The 20,806-nt window shown below is 47.8% G+C and overlaps 1 protein-coding gene across 1 annotated transcript in view; it reads left to right on the top strand.

The window, feature by feature from the left end:
• Nucleotides 1–460: 460 nt before the first annotated feature.
• Nucleotides 461–20,806, top strand: part of CCDC6 (coiled-coil domain containing 6) — a 107,011-nt gene continuing 86,665 nt past the window's right edge. The window contains exon 1 of the mRNA XM_026504260.4: nt 461–978. Within this exon, the coding sequence (XP_026360045.1) occupies nt 670–978 (309 nt within the window). The 5' untranslated portion in view covers nt 461–669. The remainder of the gene's footprint in view (nt 979–20,806) is intronic.

Here is a 20,806-nt window from a genome sequence, read left to right on the forward strand (position 1 = left end):
AGGGCTGCGTCTATGTTTGAAACAGACAGAGGGAGACAGGAGCACACGCACTCCCGCGGAAGATGGGGCCACGGCTCGGCCAGGGCTGGATGCGGGAGCCGGTGTGACCTTTCCACGTGTCCCCAGCACCTGCGAGGCTAGCGGGGCACTGGGTTTCCTTTTCCCCGGAGCCGGTGCGAGCCCGGAAGAGGCTGGGCGGGGGGGGCTTAGGTCGGGGGGCCAGGAGGCCCTCCCTCGGAACACGTGCGGTCGGCGCGCAGCTGGTGCGGAGGCTGGCCTGGCCTTCCCGCACCCGCCGGGCCCACGCGTCCGTGGACCGCGGGCCGGCGCCGGGAGGCGGGCCGCGGCGGCGGCGGCGGGCGGGTCCCGGAGCTTTCCGCCAGCTTTGTAGGGCGGCCTAAGCGAGCGCGCCAGGCCCGGCTGGAGCGAGCCCCAGTGCAGTACTGCCCGAGCCCGGGCGGGGTCTCTGTTCTCTGGCAGAGGAGGTCCCTTGGCAGCGGGAAGCTCCCTCTCTTTCTCTCGCCGCCGCTCGGAGTCTGCGCCCTGCTGCCAGGCGCCCAGCTCGGCGCTCCCCTGTGCTCGCCCGGCGCCCACTCATTCGCAGTCCAGCCTTCGCCGCCGCCGCCGCCTCCCTGCTCCTCCTCCTCCTTTCCCCAGCCCGCTGCAGCCATGGCGGACAGCGCCAGCGAGAGCGACACGGACGGGGCGGGGGGCAACAGCAGCAGCTCGGCCGCCATGCAGTCCTCCTGCTCGTCGACCTCGGGCGGCGGCGGTGGCGGTAGCGGCGGGGGAGGCGGCGGCGGTGGGAAGTCGGGGGGCATTGTCATCTCGCCGTTCCGCCTGGAGGAGCTCACCAACCGCCTGGCCTCGCTGCAGCAGGAGAACAAGGTGCTGAAGATCGAGCTGGAGACCTACAAACTCAAGTGCAAGGCGCTGCAGGAGGAGAACCGCGACCTGCGCAAAGCCAGCGTGACCATCGTGAGTGACCCCCGGGGACGCGCCGTGGCGCCGACCTCCGCCCGCCTCCGGGAGAGGCTGCAGCTGGACCAGGCAGCCCCCGAACTCCCCGAGGCTCCCGGGAAACCGCAGCAAGCATACACTCTGCCAAGAACTGCTGGCCCCCGGGGGGTGGGGGAGAGGGAGGTGTCCCCCCGGGGCCACGCGAGTCTGGCCTCCCCTGGGGGTCAGGCTCCTCTAGGGGTGTGGGAGAAAGCTGCTGGACAACCACCCACGTTCCTTTTTCGCCTCTGGGGAGGAGGCCCCTCCCGGGCAGTCCTGGAGGCTGGTGGCGTGGCTGGGGGGCGGGGTGGGACTTTTTTCAGTCCTAGTCTGCCTGGGGGTGGGGGGGCGGTGCGTCCAGAATCTGGGGATCCCTAGGCTGTGGGAGAGGAAGGAACCCAGAGTCAGTTCCAGGGGCCTGGCTTGGGGTGCTGGGGGGTGCGTAGCTGGGTTGGGCACTTCGCTGGCATCTGGACGGCGCTAGCTTGATCGCCCTGGGAGGGGGCGGGAGAGAGTGGCTGGGAATCCGGGAAGTGGAGTTTTCTGGCCAGGATTGAGAGGGAAGGGCGGGTACCGGAGCTGATGCTCCCACCTTAGTTGGAAGTCCTTTCCTTGGGAAATATAGCCGGGCGAATGCAGCATCTTATACTAGCCTGAGCAGAGTGAAGGATGTGAAGCTTGGACAGGCTCAAACCATGGTGAAGGATATCGACTGACTCCTTTTCCCTTGCCGAGCAAGATGTACGTGTGTTTGCTTCCTTGGTGGTGTAGTGCCTAGGGGTATTTTGCCTCTGAGTCCAGATTCTTGATGAGAGAACAGGCTGTCTGTTCTGTTTCCACGTAGCCCCCCCCCCCCCCAAGAGGGTAAGATTAGGTGTTGTCTCCTTCCTGGTGTGGCAGGCGATTAGAAAGGCCCCTATAGCCGTGATGAGGCGAAACATAACTGGCAAAAGTACACCGTGTGCTCTCACCTAATATCCCTGCCAGCTAGCACATCATTAACATGCAGAATCTCCATACAGACAACTCTATTCAGATCAAAACAGTTTCCCAGCCAGGAGCAGAGAAGAAAATGTCAAGAAATCAAGGGGATAAATCACCATAGTTGCTGCACAATAGCTGATTAGACTGAACCTTCAGATGGAGAAGAAGGCATGAATTTGGGAATGGATCAAAGATGACAGTCTGGAAATGAAATGAGGCAAGTTTAGGATGCCCCTGTGCCAGAAAAAGTCTTGAGCGGAGGAGTGAGTGTGTATGTGTGAGTGGGTGTGTATGCTCCCCAATGCTAGCTCATACATGGGACCTGGATGGCATTCTGAATTTGCTTAGGAAGCAGATTTCCACCAAAGTTTGAGTGTAATTGGCAGCCTAAATAGAAATTGATTGTAGAAAGACACTTTGCATGCTCAAATCCAGTCCTGGTGAATGGAATTGGAGCAACATTCACGCGTTTCCAGACTGTCAAGTTCTTGAAGTGCCCTTTCGGTAGGAAGGGGGAGGAATTTGCAGAGGCAGCCACTTCCAAGCCTCCTCTGTAGCTTTCTTGGCCGAGAGAGATGTCTCTGCTGAGTGGGGGTTTGAGAAGAGGGGGAAGTTGGTGGAAGCAGTTTATTTAAGGTTTGAGTTAGTAAATGAGAGGGTTAGTCTCTTGGAGAATGTGAGCCACGGAAAGTAGTAAAACTTTATGAAACAGAATCCCTAGCCTCTTGCATACAGTGAGCAATTCAGGCTGTTTTTGTTTGTTTGGGAGAGGATTAGGGGGTGGAGGTACTATGAAAGGGTATCTGTTTGACACTTGACCATATTATAAGTAGGTCTGTAAATTGTACACAAACACGTTGGCTTTGCACGGACAAACATGTTCATTCCTGGTGTATAAGATGAGAGGCCTTCTGAACACTTGGTTTGAAGAGTGTGTAAGGTGGTGGCTTTATTTCACCCTCAGCTAAAACTGACATCCAACCGAATATACTTTGTGAAATGTCCTGTGGCCTTCCTGAGTAGAGTTTTAAAATTGTTTTAGATGACAGCCTACAAGTACCAAAAGCCGCTCAGTTCTTCTTTAATCTCTGATTCATATATTCAGGGAGACAAATAAAAATGCCTGTGGTTTACCTGGTTCCCTAGGACTTGGCAGGTGTTACTAAAGCAAAGGCAGAGAAGAGATTCCTTTAAGCTTTTGAGAGTTTCGTTAACTGATCTGGGACCCAGATTGTGTTGAAGTGGTTTTGACCTCTCAGGTATGTAATTTGGGAGGAGAAATGTGTGTGACTACATGAAATGGGTCTGTGGGTGTAAGGGGTCCATTGAACAATACCGTATCGTAATTTGTGTCAAGGTTAAGCTGCATAACCCGTGACAACTCTAACTTAAACATAGCCCTTGTTCGTAGCTGCCTAGAAAGTTTGTGATAAAGCTTGTATTCAATTAAATGAAGGCCTTGCTAGATTTTTCACTATTGTAGTTAATTTGAAGGGAAAATGGCACCATAATCCTATTACTTGCCTTCCTGCCCTTTATTATTTCCTTTACATATAATATTAACTCTCATGTTCTTGAGCACATTTATAAACATTATGGATGTCATCCACACCCTGGAGGAGAGGTATCCTCTCAATCTCTCTCTCTTTCTTTTTTTAAATAGCTTATTTTTCAGAGCTGTTTTAGGTTTGCAGCAAAATTGTACGGAAGGTGCAGAGATTTCTCATATACTCCCTGTCCTTCTTTCCCTCCCCCATTATCAACATTCCCCTCCAGAGTGGTACATTTGTTTCAACTGGTGAACCAACTTTGACACATCATAATCACCCAGGTCCGTAGTTTACATTAGGGCTCATTCTTGCTGTTTGTACATTCTGTGGTTTCACCATTATAGCATCATACTCAGTAGACCAAGTGCCTTAAAAATCCTCTATGCTCTGTCTTTTTATCCCTCCCTAACCTAGCAACCGCTGATCTTTTTTACTGTCTTCATAGTTATCCATTAACCTACCGAAGGACGTGGTGGCTTCCAACTTTTGGCATTTTTAAACAGAGCTACAATAAACATCTGTGTTGAGGGTTATGTGTGGACAAAAGATTTCTGCTCCTTTGGGTAAATACCAAGGAGAGCAATTACTGGATTGTATGGTAAGGGTATTTTTAATTTTGTTAAGAAACTGCCTAATTATCTTTCCAAAGTGGCTGTACCATTTTGCATTCCTGCCAGCAGTGAATGAGAGTTCCTGTTGCTCCACATCCTTGCCAGCATTTTGGCTTTTGGATTTTGGCCATTCTGATAGGTGTGTAGTGATACCTCAGTGTTGTGCCCTCTTTTTTTTTTTTTTTTTTTAAAGATTTATTTATTTTAAAGAGAGCGTGTAAGTGGGGGGAGGGGTGGAGAGAGACAGAGAGGGAGAGAATATCCTCAGGCAGACTCCTCACTGAGTGTGGAGCCCGATGCAGGGCTCTATCCCATAACCCTGAGATTGTGACCTGAGCTGAAATCAAGAGTTGGCCACTTAACTGACTGAGCCACCCAGGCACCCCCCGCACTCCCCACCTGCGCTCTTTTAGAAACCAGTCCAAAGGCTAACAGAACTCTTAACTGTGGTCATTTTTGTCTGTTTTGGTATATAAGTGCTTATTTGGATCAAGCTATCCATTTAATAATGGATTGGACTGGTTTATGGGTCTGTGTTCTCGGCATATGTATGATAGAGGTCAGCATTATCTGCAGGGAAGAATCCACTGTATGAGGTCCTCATCCATGTGTCCAAGTACCTAGAGCATCTGGGAGTTACAAGCTTGGCCCTAGTGTGTTTTCCTTGGGGCTTAGGGGTGGAATGGAATGTTTTGAGTGCTTATCCAATTTCTGCCAGTAAATCAGCAGTGGAACCAGGATGCTGATTGTAGATCATAATTTCTTCTTTGGAGTGGAGAAAATAAACAAAAAACAAATGCTCACTAACTCTGTTGAGTAGCTTTTAGCTGTTAGGCTAGATCTATCAGCTTGTATTGTGGGTGAAAGTGTAATTGGTGATGATCTGATTCATTGTAGTGAGAGGTGTCCGTGGGTGGTGGTCTCTGAGCAGATGAGGAAATGCAGTAGTGGGCAGTCACTGGATGGGCTCACCGTTCTAGACTAGTTAGTTGCTGGGATTCTCAGAGTAGAAGCAGAGCTTCACAGCTGACATGGCTCTTTTTCTAAGGTGTGTGCTTTTTCTAGACCAGTTCAGACCTTCACCATGTGTCTGGTTTGAAAATAAAGGCCTGAAACAAGTCACTAGTATTTAAGTATGTTTCTCTATAAAATTAGTACTTTATTATAGAAGTTTAGGGAAATACATAAATAAAAAGGCATTTTGAGGTTATTGTAAAAAAAGAGGTTGGTATGGCATGATTAGAAGACCTGGCTATTTTAAACATCAGCAGTGTCATGGTCTCATTAACCAATAAAAGCCACCATATAGTAAATGTTGTGGATTTGGGATTATTTACTCTGGAAGCCTAATACACTATTTTCCATTTTTAAGACTTCATTTTGGCAGACTCTGAAGCTGTCGGATTGACATTGCCCTTGTAAAGAGGTGTGGTGGTGGTGATGGTGGTGTGTATGTGTGTGTGTGTGTGTTTCCTGTTAAAGTTTTTTTCCCCCTTAGATTCTTAATGGAAACACCCAACCTAAGATGCAACTTTGAGAAATGTATGACCTCACGGTTGGGTCTAATTGTACACAAGTTAGTCTTCTTAAAAAGGCTATATTGTTAGATTTCTTCTGCAGTTAAAGTTCTTCGTGTTCATACGCCCGTTCTGTGTATTTCATATAATGTATTTTTGTATCTGATTAAAAAAACACAAAACATTAGAGGAGATTTTTTGCGGTGTTCTCCTGATTGGTTTTGCTGGGAATAGTTGAGAGAATCACCAGTACCTGGTTCGTGGTGACTCTTGTTCAAGACCAGAGAGACTGCCTTACAGCAAAAACCTGAAATAGTTATTGCTTATTTACAAACTTTCAGTGGCTCTCCATTACCTTCTGGATCCAGGTAGACTTTCTGGTTGTTTGCCAGGCTCTGCTTGGTCTGGCCCCTGCATGCTTCACAGATGGACCCCTCGCATTCTTGAAGCTCTCACTTGGTTGAACTGCTAGTTCCTGGAATTTTAATAGCTTTCTCTGACTGCTCTGGGATGTACTTCCTGCCCTTAGTCTTATTCCTTACTCCTCCCTTCCCTTCTACCTCGTAAATCTAGGTAGACTTCACTGCCTTTTCCACCCCCAGCCCAGTGCGCACGGCAGTGCCTCTTTGCCAGCCACACGGCGGATTATGTGCCCGTTCATGGGGTCCCACAGGACCCCTCTGTCGCTCCTTCCACGCCCCATCACATAGGTTTCCCCTGGCAGATGCGTAAATCCCTTTCAGGGGCAGAATTGCTTTGTTTACTCCTATTCCTCAGTGCCTGGCATGCGGTAGATATTCAGGGGTATGCTGGCTTGACTCCGGAGGCATTGGGTGGTGGAGGTTTTTGGTTTTGTTTTTAACTGGGTGAGGGCGTCCCTGTCTCCTGACCATGCATGTGTCATATTCACTCACAGTTTCATTAGCCTGTAGTGGATTTTGTAAGGCCGACCAGGTGGATGAATGGATACACTGTATACTTGGGGGGACTACTACCCTCAACCTGCTTCCCAAGCTCTTGCCTTCTAACCATGGGTGATGTTGTAGGCTACCTTGTAGCATATATCTAGATGTTCATGATACATTGCACCTCTGAAAGGGACAAAGTGTCTTTAGGTTCCCCTTTCCAAGGATTCTTGAGCCAGGCTTTTCGGGGAAAAAGTGGCTCTGTTGGAAGTGTTCCGATTTACCACTTCAGTTTTGGTGATGGTGACAGATCACTCTGGTGTTTCTTATATAACTTTTGTTAATGTTACGGTGCCCCACACCTGCCTCTGGGAAACAGCGCATCTGTGCAGTTACCAGTCCCTGCAGCTCTAGCTGGGGAAGTAGCTGCAGATGGGGTCCAGAGCCTTGCTGAACCCCTGTGTGTGCCCACGCGTGGCTAGCAGAGTGCAGCTTCAGGGGCTTGATAATAGTGTTACGCACCGTGTCCTTGCGTTTTTTTCCTTAAATCATTCCTTGCAGAGATCAACGCATTTACACCTAGAAATGCTAACCTGAGCTGTTAAAGACAGCCAGGCTGAACGAGGAGATCTTCCTCGAGTCTTCTTCCTCTTTCCCTCCCATACTTCTTCCGTCAGTGGGTAGGAGTTGCTTTTTGTTTTCAGTCACAGTGCAGCTGCTTTTAGATGGATTGAATTATTGTCAAAGGTGGTGAAGTAAATGTTCCCAGGTTCAGTGTGTTCTTCTTTGGTGGTGGTTGAAACTTTCTTGACAGGGAAACGAATGCTCTGGAAAATGTTTCTAATTGTCAGGATCTCGGAGGGGGGGGGGGTGTTAACTTGCAGACTCTTCCTTCTTCCCCAGTACTGTCGAATTTTCTTATCTTTTATGGCTGTCAAGTTTATAGCGATGAATTTTATTCCAGTGCTCATTCCAGTAAATTACAAATCTCACTTGTGGAAGTGTTCTTTTTTAGGGAGAATAATGCTCAAAAGGGTTAATAGTTTGATTTATGGTTATTTAGAAATAACTCACCCCCTTACTTACTATTGGTCCCTAGATCTGATGTATGGGGTGCAATTTAGTGATTAAAATTCATTATAAAATTAAAAAAATATTTATTTATTAGCACGAGCGAGGGGAAGGGCAAAGGAGAAGCAGACTCCCTCCTGAGCAGGGAGCCCAACTTGGGGTTCAACCCCAGCCAGGACCCCAGGATCATGACCTGAGCTGAAGGCAGACGCTTAACTGACTGAGCCACCCAGGCACCCGGTTTTGTAATACTTATTTAATGATGGGAAGTTTTCTTTTTTTTTTTTTTAAAGATTTTATTTATTTATTCGACAGACATAGAGACAGCCAGCGAGAGAGGGAACACAAGCAGGGGGAGTGGGAGAGGAAGAAGCAGGCTCACAGCGGAGGAGCCTGATGTGGGGCTCGATCCCATAACGCCGGGATCACGCCCTGAGCCGAAGGCAGACGCTTAACCGCTGTGCCACCCAGGTGCCCCTAATGATGGGAAGTTTTCTGTGATTTCTTTTTCCCTTTGCCTCCTCAGTCAGGCACAAAATGGCATGTGGTGAATATAGCCTGAAATAGGCACCATTCCACCTTCAAGTACTTGTGAACGGCCTACTGTGTGCCAGTACTCTGAAATATCCAGAAGGAATGTAAGGGCTTCTCTAGCAGCCAGCCAAGGATTGCACTTGACTTTCATCCAGCTTGGCCCTGGCGTGGTGCCGTAGGGAATTAAGAGCAGAGGGAATGGTCCTTCTTCCTTCTCCAGCACTTTCCAGTCCAGAGAGTTGGGAATGCAGAAATCACCCGCATGCAGGTGGAAGCAAGAGAGGAAGTTCAGCGGACCCTTGTCCTGGTTCCAGGGAGGGCTGTATCACCCTCTCTGTTTTGTAGAGTACCTTTAAGAGAAACGATGTGTCATAATTTCACTCACAGTTTCATTAGCCTGTAGTGTATTTTGTAAGGCCGGGAGATGGGGAGAGCCGTTGCTCAATTCGTCTGTGGCCAGGTGGGCACCGGGGGCTTTTTGTTTGTTTTTAATTTTCTGTCTTATGTGGTGATGATTGAAAAGAAATGTCATTGATATTTTAATTTCATAATTTGCATCTGCCTGTAGATGGAAATTATCTAGGTGGTTTGCCTCTATTCCTGTTACACCCCGAGGCCCACCCATGTTCCTTTCATGGAATATTGTTGGACGGATCGGATTTCCTAAGTCCTTAATCCAGAGCTATGTGAAAGTAAAGACTTTGTACGTTACAGTTAATTAGAGATACTAGTTTATGGGCAATTCCAGAGTCCAGTTTTTTAAAAAAGCAGTGTTGATTGACGGGATAATCTTCCACGCATCTGTTCCAGATCAAACCAGCCTGCTGTGGGTGCCAGGTGTGTGTCCAGAGTGATCTGGTTAATACCCTCCAGGGCATCTCAGGGCACTTCGGATCAAATGAGGCCACTAGGTACTGAGGAGCAGCGCTGGGATATGCAGCCAGACGTTGGTCATGATGCAAAAAAGTTTTCCATAGAAGGAAAGAGGAAAGTGAAAGAATGAAAACATGGAGTATGCATGAGCCAAAGGAAGTTCTTAGAAACCTAGTACCTGCACGAGATTCAACACGGCATGCATTGCCCTCCTAAGCAAAGAGTCTTTTCAGTGCTGTTGGTGTTCTTGAGATTGAGGTAGAAAGGCTAAAATAGTCTTGAGAAAAATGATTTATTTGGTGTTTAATTATAGAAAGAGCTTCTCGACTTGTGACATTATTTGCATGTAAGTGGTAAGTTTTTTCCCTGTTATCCTAATATACCAGCTCAAATAATAACTTTTATTCTATTGAGGGTGTTTTTTTTTTTTTTTTTCGTCTTCACTAGACAGGCCTTAATTTATCTAAACAAAGACATTTGCAGAGAGTCAAAACATTGTGTCTCTGCTTCATTTAGTAGCTCCTGATTATAGAAACACTAAAATTTGAGGGGGGGAAAAATGGCTAGATGATCTTAACATCTTTGTTAACCAAAGAGCACAATTTAAGTATATATGCCGGAAAGAAGAGTCTCGGACTTCTTCAGGTAGAGATCACTAATTGCTAAGGTGCCATTTCTTTTGTAAAGTATATTAATTATTTCACATCATTTTGAACCTTGAATGCATGTAGCCTTTTTTTTTTTTTTTAAAGATTTTATTTATATGAGAGAGAGAGAGCGTGAGCACACGTGAGCACAAGCAGGGGTGGGGGGGGAGAGGGAGAAGCAGACTCCCCCCTGAGCAGGGAGCCTGATGTGGGGCTCAATCCCAGGACCCCGAAATCATGACCTGAGCCAAAGTCAGACGCCCCACTGACTAAGCCACCCAAGTGCCCCTGTAACCTTGTTATTGAGAATTATCTTATATATCCAGTGAAGAGGACCAGTGACTTTTTTGGTGTGATTTAAAAAAAAAATTGTAAACTATATGCAACATTAAGTTACCAGTTTAATCATTTTTAAGTGTACAGTTCAGTGGCATTAAGGACATTCACAGTGTTGGGCAGCCATCGTCACCCCACCATCTCCAGAACTTTTTTTATTATCCCAAACAGAAACTGTCTCTGGACAGTTCTTAAACAAAAACTCCATTTTCCCTTACCTCCAGCCCCTGATAACCTCTATTCTTAGGGACTTAAAAACTTTTTTTTTTTTTAAAGGAAAAAATGTGCTCTGATCCACAAAAGCAGCTAGCTGTTTTTTTGTGGTCCTGGTGTTGAAGTTATGAATTTGGTCCTAAAAACATATAGTTTTAAAAATTTATTTATTTATTTTAGAGAGCATGAGTGAGGATGGGTTGCAGAGGGGGAGAGAGAGTCCTGCAGCAGACTCCCCACTGAGCACGGAGGAGCCAGAGGCCGGGCTCTATCCCAGGACCCTGAGGTTATGACTTGAGCTGCACAAACCAAGAGTTGGCCACTCAAACGACTGAGCCACCCGGTCACCCCTGGACCTAAAAACATTTTATTTTTTTTGATTTTTTATTTTTAAAGATTTTATTTATTTGTCAGAGACAGAGAGAAAGCGCTCACAGGCAGGGAGAGTGGTAGGCAGAGGCAGAGGGAGAAGCAGGCTCCCTGCTGAGTGAAGATCCCCTTGCGGGACTCGATCCTAGGGACTCCAGGATCATGACCTGCGCTGAAGGCAGTCTCGTTTAACTGACTGAGCCACCCAGGCTTCCTGAAAACGTTGTAATTAAAGTGCTGTGGATATCTTGCACCACCTTTGGTTTTTATTGCCTGTTGCCTCTCCCACATCTGGTTCTTTTCTGTCCTTCAACAAACGGGTTTGTTTGGGAAGGGTTTGCCTGTAGCGTCTTACTGGACCCTCGCTGCCCTCCTGTGGGATCAGGGCTGCCGTCGTGCGCAGCTCCACACGAGCACGGGTGGGCTCAGGTTGGGTCACTTGCCAGCCTGTCCAGGTCAGCCAGGTGGGGTGAGGATTTGAACGCAGGCCCGTGCTCGGAGCTTCAGCGCCAGGCTGCGCAGCCCGTGGGAGGGCGGCTATAAATCAGTCCCTGATAAGTTTTATCTTTGTTTTGTTGTGGGCCTTTTCCTCCTAGTTTCTTCAGCGAGACTGGTCAGGGCTACCCCATTACCACAGCAAATTCCCAGGATGCCAGGCCTGAGGGAGTGTTTCCAGGGTAGCAGACTCCCTGCCTTAGATGGAAGGGTACTTCCGGTGCACGGGGGCCAGGGGGAGGGGAAGTCCCTGCACCCCTTTCTGGCGCGGTCAGCTTCCATTAGTGGGCCTTAGTGTGTCCACCCCTGTGCCCTGTCCAGAGCACCCCAGTAGTTGCCCCTCTGCTTAAGCACAGCCATTTAGGCTCTCCCTTCTCCCTCCCTTCGCCCCTGTCCCAATCTGGAATCAGTCTCTCTGTACTTATTTTATAACCTATACTTAAAAATAGTCTGACTAGCGCAGTCAGAGTGGATTTTTTTTTTTAATGTATTGATCACCTGCTGTATACTAGACAGTGTTCCATATATAACAACTGGGATGAGACAGCACATGGGAAGTTGGCGAAAGGCCCCTGACTCAATCTAGAAATGGGGACCATAGTCAAGGAGGGCTTTCTCCTTCTCGGGAGGTGATTTTTAAGTGAAAACCTGAAGGATAAATGGAAGTTAACCTAGAGGAAGATGGGGGCAGGGCTGGTATCAGGAGGGACACTCCCCTCTGACTCTGGAACCTGAATGTGGGGAAAGAAGCAGACTGGGGAGGAGAGTGGGACCCTGCTGGGCAAGTCTGTTCCCGGGTTCCATCCAGGGGCTAACTGCAGAAGGGGGAGGGAGGGAGGGGACAGGGGAACAGTAGGAGCATTTCTGTGTTTTCATAATCTGCTCTGGCTACTCAGAGCAGATATTTGTGTTTTCCTTCTGTTTGAAGGCAGGTACTTTGTCATGCTTCACCTGTGAATCTGTCTTACCCTGTGATGATCGTAGCTGCATGGTACAGTCCTACCGTGTGCCCGGTACAGTTCCAAACACTTTATTTAGGGACTCATAGCAACCCTCTGCCATCTCCATGTCCTGGGGGAAGCAGTGAGGTGCAGGAGTGTCAGCAACCTCTTGAGGGTCACAGTAAGTGGTAGAATAGGGATTTGAGGGGCGCCTGGGTGGCTCGGTCATTAAGCATCTGCCTTTGGCTCAGGTCTGCCTTTGGCTCAGGTCGTGATCCCAGGGTCCATCGAGCCCCAAGTTGCGCTCCCTGCTCAGCGGAAAGCCTGCGTCTCCCTCTCCCCCTGCTTGTGTTTCCTCTCTTGCTGTTTCTCTCTCTGTCAAATAGATAAATAAAATCTTAAAAAAAAAAAAAAAAGAATAGGGATTTGAACACAGGCAGCCTGAGGGTCCCTCGCATGGTGACTCGTGCATAAAAGCTCTGCCATTTGGAGGATCCTTGGCATCTTTCCACAGCCTTGACGCAGTAGTAGATGCTCGGGAAACTTTGCGGCATTTGTTTGTGGGGTGCCCAGGTTTACTTTTTATAAACTAATGGGAGAATGGTATGCTTACAGTGAAGGGCACAAGATTTGAATGCACGCATTCATGCTGAATGAACTTAGAAGTGAATTCACTGGTGTCATCCTCACCCTGCTCAAGATGCGTGCTATTATCAGCATTTCCTCCGCCAAGCTGCCCTGTACTCTGTTCCAGTCACCACGCCCCAGAAAGTCACCTTGCACTGACTCTGTCACTGTAGGTTTGCTGTGCTTAGTTCTAAACTACATGTAAGTGGTTTTATACAGAATGTATTTATCGTGCGCTGGATTCTTTGATTTTTTGTCCTGGTTCGTACATTAACTCATGTGAAACAGTATGTTGTTCCCGTAGAGGTAGGTGTTTTTTCCTGCTGTGCAGTCTTCCACCGTTTGCATATCTGTGGAATTGTTTTGGTGTGCGACCTTGGCGTCGCTCACTGTGCGAAAGGAGTGCGGCACACCAGAGGATACCAGGCCCTACGGGACGTGGGTTCCAGTTGGTGGAGGCTCTCACTGCTTTACTGGGTAAGTTCTCTTGCAGTCAGAGCCTTTGCACCTTGGTGGACTTACCTGTTAAAACGATAGTCTTCAGGGTTAATACTGGTGTTGCTTGCAACCCACGGTTGTTGTTAAGGGTAAAATGAGACCATACGCATCCGAGTGTTTTGGTAATTTGTGAATTATTATTCCTGTGGAAAATGGTATGTAAGATAATTAGTAACCCCCCATACTTTCTGTTGTTTTCCAAAATGTATTTCAAAATCAAAACTGTTCTTGATAATTCTGTAAGATGGCGGTATCAAAATAACATCTGGAAAGCTGACGGGAGGAAGTAGAGGCAGCAGGGCCTGAGCTCTCTGGAGACCTGAACCTGGGGAGCTCTGTGTCGGCTTCTTAGGGCCTTCAGTTCTCTGGCACTTGGGGATGCCTGGGAACTTGGCTGATTCCCTGGGGTTTGGTGAGTCAGGATTAAGCCAGCCTGTGCGGTGGTGTCAGAGTAACAGGAGAGCAGGAGGCAAGCATGTACTTCTAAAAGATCCATGTTTTTCTTGTAGGTTCGTTCTAGGGCTCTTTCCGTTATTTCTTGAAAAAAGAGCCAACGTGCGTTTTCCTAGTTTGCTGTCTTTAGCACTGTGGGCAGTGGACAGTCAAAGCCTGCTTCTCTGTCCTGCAACTTTTGACCCTGTTTCAAGGAGTATGGGTTCCAGAGGGTGGGCTTTGATGGCTGAGACAAGAGTGTCACTGTTGTTTAGCTGCAGGTCTAAAGAACAGAAGCCAAAACCTGAGTGTCTTTGAAACTGACTGACTTTGCAGGTTTGCAGTATCCGGATGATGGAAGGACAGCCCCAGCTTGTGCTCCAGGGTCAGGTCTGTGGGAGGCCAGTAGTTTTCTGTTTGTAAGGGACTCCTCAAGTGACCTGTTTTCTTTCTGTTGCCTCTGGGTCTCTCTCAAGCAATAGGAATGGTCGCCTCGGGACTTTTTGAAGGTTGAAGGAACACACATTTCATCAGAGCACATTGTGGTTTTACTGTCCTGGTGTGAAGGCTTTTGGTTTGATGGAAGGGGGCAAGGAGGACAGTGTGTATAATTCAGGGACTCAGCTGGCATTGTGACTAAGTTAAAGTAAGCCTTCTTGAACCCAGGAAGGCCCTTAGCTGTGTCGCTGAGGAGGTGTGGCTGTAAGCCAAGACTGTAGGGAGTCTTTTGGTCTCTCTTCAGTCGGCCTCCCAAGCTACTTTGAATGCCCTCCCGTTCTTTTTCAGGTAAGGGAGATTAGCACTAATGACTTTAATCCTTTATTTGGTTGGCTCTTACTTGGCCCAGAGCCTTGCAGCTCTGGGTCGTTGGAATCTCTGTTGGGCAATGTGAAAAGGCAACTGGAATTCACTTGTTAGCCCACAGATGAAAACCATTAGGCTTTGCTGCGTTTCATAAGTACAGTGTATTCTTTCTGTAGTTCTCACATGCCACTGCTCACCTTTTTTGTTTTTACTCTTAATTTTATGTGTTGCAGATTAGCATTCTCCATCAGGCCACCTGTGTGCGTTATCCCTCCTTTTAGTTTTATCGTTAGCTCCTTTCTGTTTTTCCACCCAAGGATTCTTTGAGTGAACTTGGTATACTGGAGAGAGATTTGGAAACCAGATAGGGTTGCCAGATTTAGTAAATAAAAACAGGATGAGGAGCCATATTTAAAGTTGAAATAAACAATGAGTAATTTTTTAGTATATGTGTGTTCCAGATGTCGCATGGAACGTGCGTATACTAAGAACTGATGTGAAATGCAAATTTAACAGGGCATCCTGTATTTTATCTGGCAATTTTACAGCCCATAGGACTTAAAAAAAAAAAATCTCAGTTCTGCTTCTTCCTAGTCTGTGATCATATGGCACTTTACCTGGCATCGTGTCGTCTTGTCTAAAAATGGGTCATCGTATCTTAGCTCTCAGGTGTGAGGGATGAACGATGTGACTTATGAAAGCCCTCGGGACACATCGAGCCCATGTCTTCCTTTTCCCTCTTTGTTCAGTGATTATGGGTTTGCCCGTCTTCTTTTTTCTCATGAAGCCACCCCAGTGTCCTTTCCTTAGTGGCTCTCTCGGGTTTTCAGGACTTCAGCCCCTCTTCTTCCTCAAGCTGCTGTCAGTTTGCTTTCACTTTTTCTGCCCCTTCTACCACCAACTTCCTTATTTCTTCCTCTCTGGAAGCTCTCTCTGACTGTGCGCTTCAGGTGTCCCCTTTGATTTGGCCGCATGTGACCAGCCCTCTGGTTTCATTTCTCCTTTCCTTCTGAGCCTGAAATGGCACGGAGGGAACGGGGCCTCTTGGCCTCTCACTGTTTGTGGGGCCAGGCGACAAGCACATATTATTTTGGGGCCTCCGTGTTCTCCTTTCACTGGGAAGACTGGTTTAGAGCTCAGGGATGGCAGACTGGCAGGTGCGTTGGCCCACAGCGGGCAGTTTGGCTTGAGAGTTCCGAATGAGAACGTCGGAGGAGAGGCCTGGATGCCCTGGTAGGCCTTGGGCACCATCCCTCTCACTTCTCACGCTGGCAGCTGCACATGCTTCTTTCTGTTGTGATGGCAGTTGAATTTGAGACCCCTGGAGCTACGCTGCAGATAATGACTAATGGTGCCAGTGTGTACTGTTGGAGTTAGCTCTTGAAACAAAACCACAGGGCACAATTATTCCACCTTTCCAGAAGAGAGAGCCTAGGTACGGGAAGTTAACTTGCCAGGGTTCGTTTGGCCGGTAGGTGGTGGGGCCAGGATTTGGCAGCCTGCCCCTGGAGGCCCTGTCTGTAACTACTGTGTTGTCCTCGCGCGGCTGGAAGGTTCTATGAAATTCCTTGTAGGAGCTGGAAATATAGCACAGTTTTGTTTATTTAAATTCATAATGTAAGTCTTTGCCCTATTGTCTGGGAAATGGCTGTAATTCATGGGTGGTGAATCTGTAGAATCAGTTTCCCCTCAAAAGCATCCTTCTTCTGTCCCTGAAAGATGTTTCCAAGAGTTTTCTCTTCCTGTGGCCTTCTTCTAACTTTTATTTATTTTTATTTATTTTTAAAGATTTATTTATTCATTTTAGGGATAGCCTAAACAGAGGGGAGGGGCAGACGGAGAGGGGGAGGGAATCTCAAGCAGACTCCCTGCTGAGCGGAGAGCCCGATGTGGGGTTCCATCTCACCCCCCTGAGATCGTGACCTGAGCTGAAACCAAAAGTCGGACGCTCAACTGACGGAGCCACCCAGGTACCCCCTTCTTCTAACTTTTAAAAGCTTATGAGGTATGCTTGTGTTTATTTAACTCCGTAGTTTTTGGATACCTACCAAGTGCCAACTCTGCACTTGAGATATCCTTCTAGGAGCAAGGCAACCTCTAATGAATAACCGAGTGCCCCCTGCCCTGGGCTAAGGGCATCGAAAGCCCAAGCAGACCTTGGGGTGAGGAAGCTCAGAGGCAGTCAGGAGGGACTGGTGAGAAAGCAGTGACCATGCCACGGTTGAAGGAAGATGGTGAATTGACCATCAATTCACACTGGAAAAAGGAAACTGTGCAGAATGAGAGGATTTAATCCGAGGACTGGTTGCCTCAGTGGGAGAGTTGCTGAGAAGCTGACTCCTTGGGGGAATGCAGTGAGATGTCCTGGAACAGCAGGACATCACTCCCATCCTCCTCCTGGAAGACAAAGGGAGGCGGAGGTGTTATCAGAGCCCGGGGTCAGGGGTGGGCCTAGAGACAGGAATGCTGCGAGGTGGAGAAGAAAGGGAAGAGACACCCTAATCTCCCTTCTCCCACCCTCCAGTCTCTTGCCAGTGCCTCTTACTGGCTGAGTCCAGGGGAAGTGAGCTGGCTTCAGGGACCTGGAAGTTGCAGTCCTCAGAGGTCACCCCTACCTTGCAGGGCAGGAGAAGGGCTGTGGAGGGTCTTGGGCCAGAAGGACCTGGGACTGGCTCAGGAACAAATGAAAATGGCATGGCTGTGTTTGGCCTGGGCAGCGTTGAACACTTTACAGATGACAGAATGTTGGCGGACTTGTAGGTTTTTACTTCCCCAGGAGAGTGTGAGTGAAGGGCATTCCCGGGAGCAGGCCCTGCATGGACAGAGGAAGGGCAGCTCGAAACCACAGGCTCCACTTGTAGGAGGCCTGCCGCTCTGAACGGCTGAATCGATCCTTGAGGTCTTTTTTCAGCCTCAGAAGTCCCTTTCATAGAAGGCTTTCTTGTGTGTCCATGTTGTCATTTATGGCTGACATGATTTTCTCCCAGGGAAGAGCCAGGTGGGGAGCTCAGCACCCTGCATGCCCCCGAGTCCAGGCGCTCCTGACAGCAAGCGTGTGGCACTGAACGGTGGCAGGCAGCTCCGGACGTCACACCAGCGTCAGAGAGGCAATCGTGGCTGCTGCCATTTCTATCTGGAGCCTGCGTCCCAGCACCAGCCCTGGGGTCCTGGCGAGGACGCTGCTGCCTTGGGAAGAAAACTGGCTGCTCGAGTTGGTGGCTTAGTGGCCTTGTGTCCTCACGGAATGTCTGGCACTTGATCATGCTGCTAGAATACATTTCTCACATTCTCCTACTGTGAAATTTGTTTTTATGATGTTAGAGGATTTTGTTTAAACTTTTTTTATTTTGGAAAATTTTAAGCATACATGAAAGGAAAGTGAGTTTATAAACCACCCAGCTTGACCAATTATCAGCACGTGGTCAGTCTCAAAATTGTTGCACCTATAAATAGTTCAGTCTGCATCACTGATAAGGATTTATAACCACATACCATTACATACCAGATTAAAAAATAACATTTCCTCTGTAAATTTGTGTTTGGAAGGTAAACAGGAGAGACTTTTCTGGAATCAAATGTGTTATCCTTGCTTCTCTGCTCTAAGCCTTTACTCCAGTGCCCTGAGGCTGCTGGCCCCAGATCTAACCGTCTTCCTGCTTCGTGTGCTGGCAGCTGGTATTGGGACCTTTTACCTGCTGCTTTCCTTCTTGGTACTAGTCCCCCAAGCATCCTAGTTATGCTGGTTCTGCCCTCAGGACGGTATGCCGTCTGGCTTCCCAGGCCCCATGGTGTGCAGTGGTATGGATCTCAGGCCACTCTCTCGTGCACATGGGGCAAGAATCTTGGCTTCTGCAACTCTGCTGCAAAGAGATCTAAAGTGAGGCATCCTTTGCCGTCTGGGAGTTTTTAGCTGGGAAATGTCTGAGCCTTGTGGAGGAATCACCCCTTAGGAAGATGGGCTGGCATGTAGAGCTTCTAGAAAGTCTGGCGTGGTGTTGTATGTGAAGCCATGCAGGGCTGGAGAGCACCAGACAGGAAGCTGTGGGCAGTGTGTGCAGACGGATGTCTTCTGGACAGGTAGAAAAAATGAGCATCTTTGCCCATAGTCTGCAGCTCTGAAATCTGCAGCTTGTGCGGCAGATAGATACAGAATGGTCTCAACTCGGTTATTTCATCTGAGTCTCACAGGAAGTCTGTGGGGGTGGCTAGTGGGAGTCTCAACTGAAAAAGGATCAGGTGAGATGTGATTAAGTTATTGGCCATGGATCAGTGCTGGTAAGTGGGACGAGTGGGCTTGCTGCAAGGTAGATGGCCAGGGTTCCTTCCCCTCTGTCAGCTCCTTGGCTGAAGTGGGGTAGAAGGTGGTGAGATTCTTTTTACCAGAAGTTGGCCAAATCCTTGCTGGACCTCAGCAAGAAGGACCAGTCCATGTGGTGAGGAAGCCTCTGTGGGGGCTGGTGCCGGGTGGCCAGGCCCTGAGCGGAGGAGAAGAATGTGCAGAGTCCTAGCTGTTGAAATGACCCCCAGGAGATGGTCTTGACAATGTTACTTTGCTCTCACTTGCCTAAGTCAACTAGTGTTTAAAGTGGGCTGCTGACTAGGGGTTTGGGATTTGGCTTATTTTCGGAGCAGTTGCTCTTTTTGGGGATTAATTTGGCCTCTATAGCTAATAGCCGTTCACCTTTCAGTCTGTGGGTCCCAGACATTCCTGTCCATCCGAAGCACCTGGAGAACTTCAAAAGTCATGATACCTGGGGTCACATCCTTCAATGGCTGAGGATGGGAGCCCACGGCATTAGTATTTTTAAAGATTCCCAGGCAATTCCAAAATTACCAGCAACAAAGTTTGGGAACCACTGGTCTATACATTTGTGAGTACATATTAATTTCACATGAAATTAATGCTGCCATTAAAAATGTTTTTTGTTTTCTTCCCCACTAATTATTTTTTTCCAGCTTTCTTGAACTACAGTTGACATGTCGCACTGTATAAGTTTAAGGAGTATGTGTTGATTTGATAGTCTTATATATTGTGAAATGATTACCACGATGGCATTAGCTAACGCCTGCATCAAGTCACGTAATTACCTAAAAAATTCTTGTTTTTTTAATTGGAATGTTTTGAATAGAAATGCATCTCGTGATATGCACTCCCCTTCCCTGTTACACAAAAGGTGGTGTAGATGGTTCCTTGTTGTGTGCCTTTTCTCTCTTCCACTTAATGATGTGTTGGAGATTTTTCCGTAACAGTACATTCATTACTTCCGCATTCTTTCTTAGAGTCCATGGTAATAATCCATTGTATGGCTGTCTCTTACCATTGGGCATCCAGTTTGCTTTCAGTTTTTGGCCTCACATTGTTACAGTAACCTTGAACATGGATCGTTTTGCATGTGGGTGAATATCTCTAAGAGGACACATTGCATTTGCTAATGCTTCTCTGGTGCATACTGTGTACGGGCTACTCTCTGCTTCTCCCTTTCCCTCTGCTCCTCCCCCTGCTTCCTGCATGTGCCTTTCCCTTATATTGGCTCAGTCCTCACATCAGGCCTGCGAGGTAGCCAGTATTATCTTCATTTTACAGATGAGAAAACCGGGACTCCCCAGGGATTGGGGAACTTGCCCGAAGTCACACCCCAGAGAGGGGCAGAGCCAGAACTCACACTGGGACAAGTTGACTCCAGAGATATTTCTTTACTTTGAAATACTGCATTTCTGGGTAAATTCCCAGGAGTGACATCGCTGGGTCAGATGCACTCTGTGTGTGTAACTTGAGTAGGTGTTGCCCAGTTGTCCTCAGTGGGGCTGACACTACTTTACATTTCCATAGCAGGGTAGGAGACAGAGTTTGGTGGCCCCGTACCACGTTTTTATCCAATTTAGATTTTGCCCATCTGGTAGATAAAAAATGGCATCTTGGTGTGATCTGGAGTTCTCTCAAGGGAATGGGCAAGCATTTTCTCTTCCTTGTTCGTAAGAGCATTTGTTTCCTTTTCAGCAAATGCCCACTTCATAGTCTTTCTTGATTGTCTCTTGGGATGTTGGTCTTTCTCTTAGCCATTTTCTCAGCACCCTGTATATTTCAGAGACTTGCCTTTTTTTCTAATTTTGAGTTGGGAAAAAAATTTCCCACTTTCACTTATTTTTTTGACTTGGCTTTTTTGGTGTTTTTTTTTTAAACCTTAATGAAGTTTCTTCATGCTTTCTTTTTATTTATTTATTTGACAGAGCAAGAGAGGGAATACAAGCAGGGGGAGTGGCAGAGGGAGAAGCAGGCTTCCCGCTGAGCAGGGAACCTGATGTGGGGCTCGATCCCAGGCCCCTGGGATCATGACCTGAGCCAAAGGCAGACGCTTAATGACTGAGCCACCCTGGTGCCTCTGCTTTCTTATGCCATTTA

Source organism: Ursus arctos, unplaced genomic scaffold (assembly GCF_023065955.2).
Source record: "Ursus arctos isolate Adak ecotype North America unplaced genomic scaffold, UrsArc2.0 scaffold_7, whole genome shotgun sequence".
NCBI classification, from domain to species: domain Eukaryota; kingdom Metazoa; phylum Chordata; class Mammalia; order Carnivora; family Ursidae; genus Ursus; species Ursus arctos.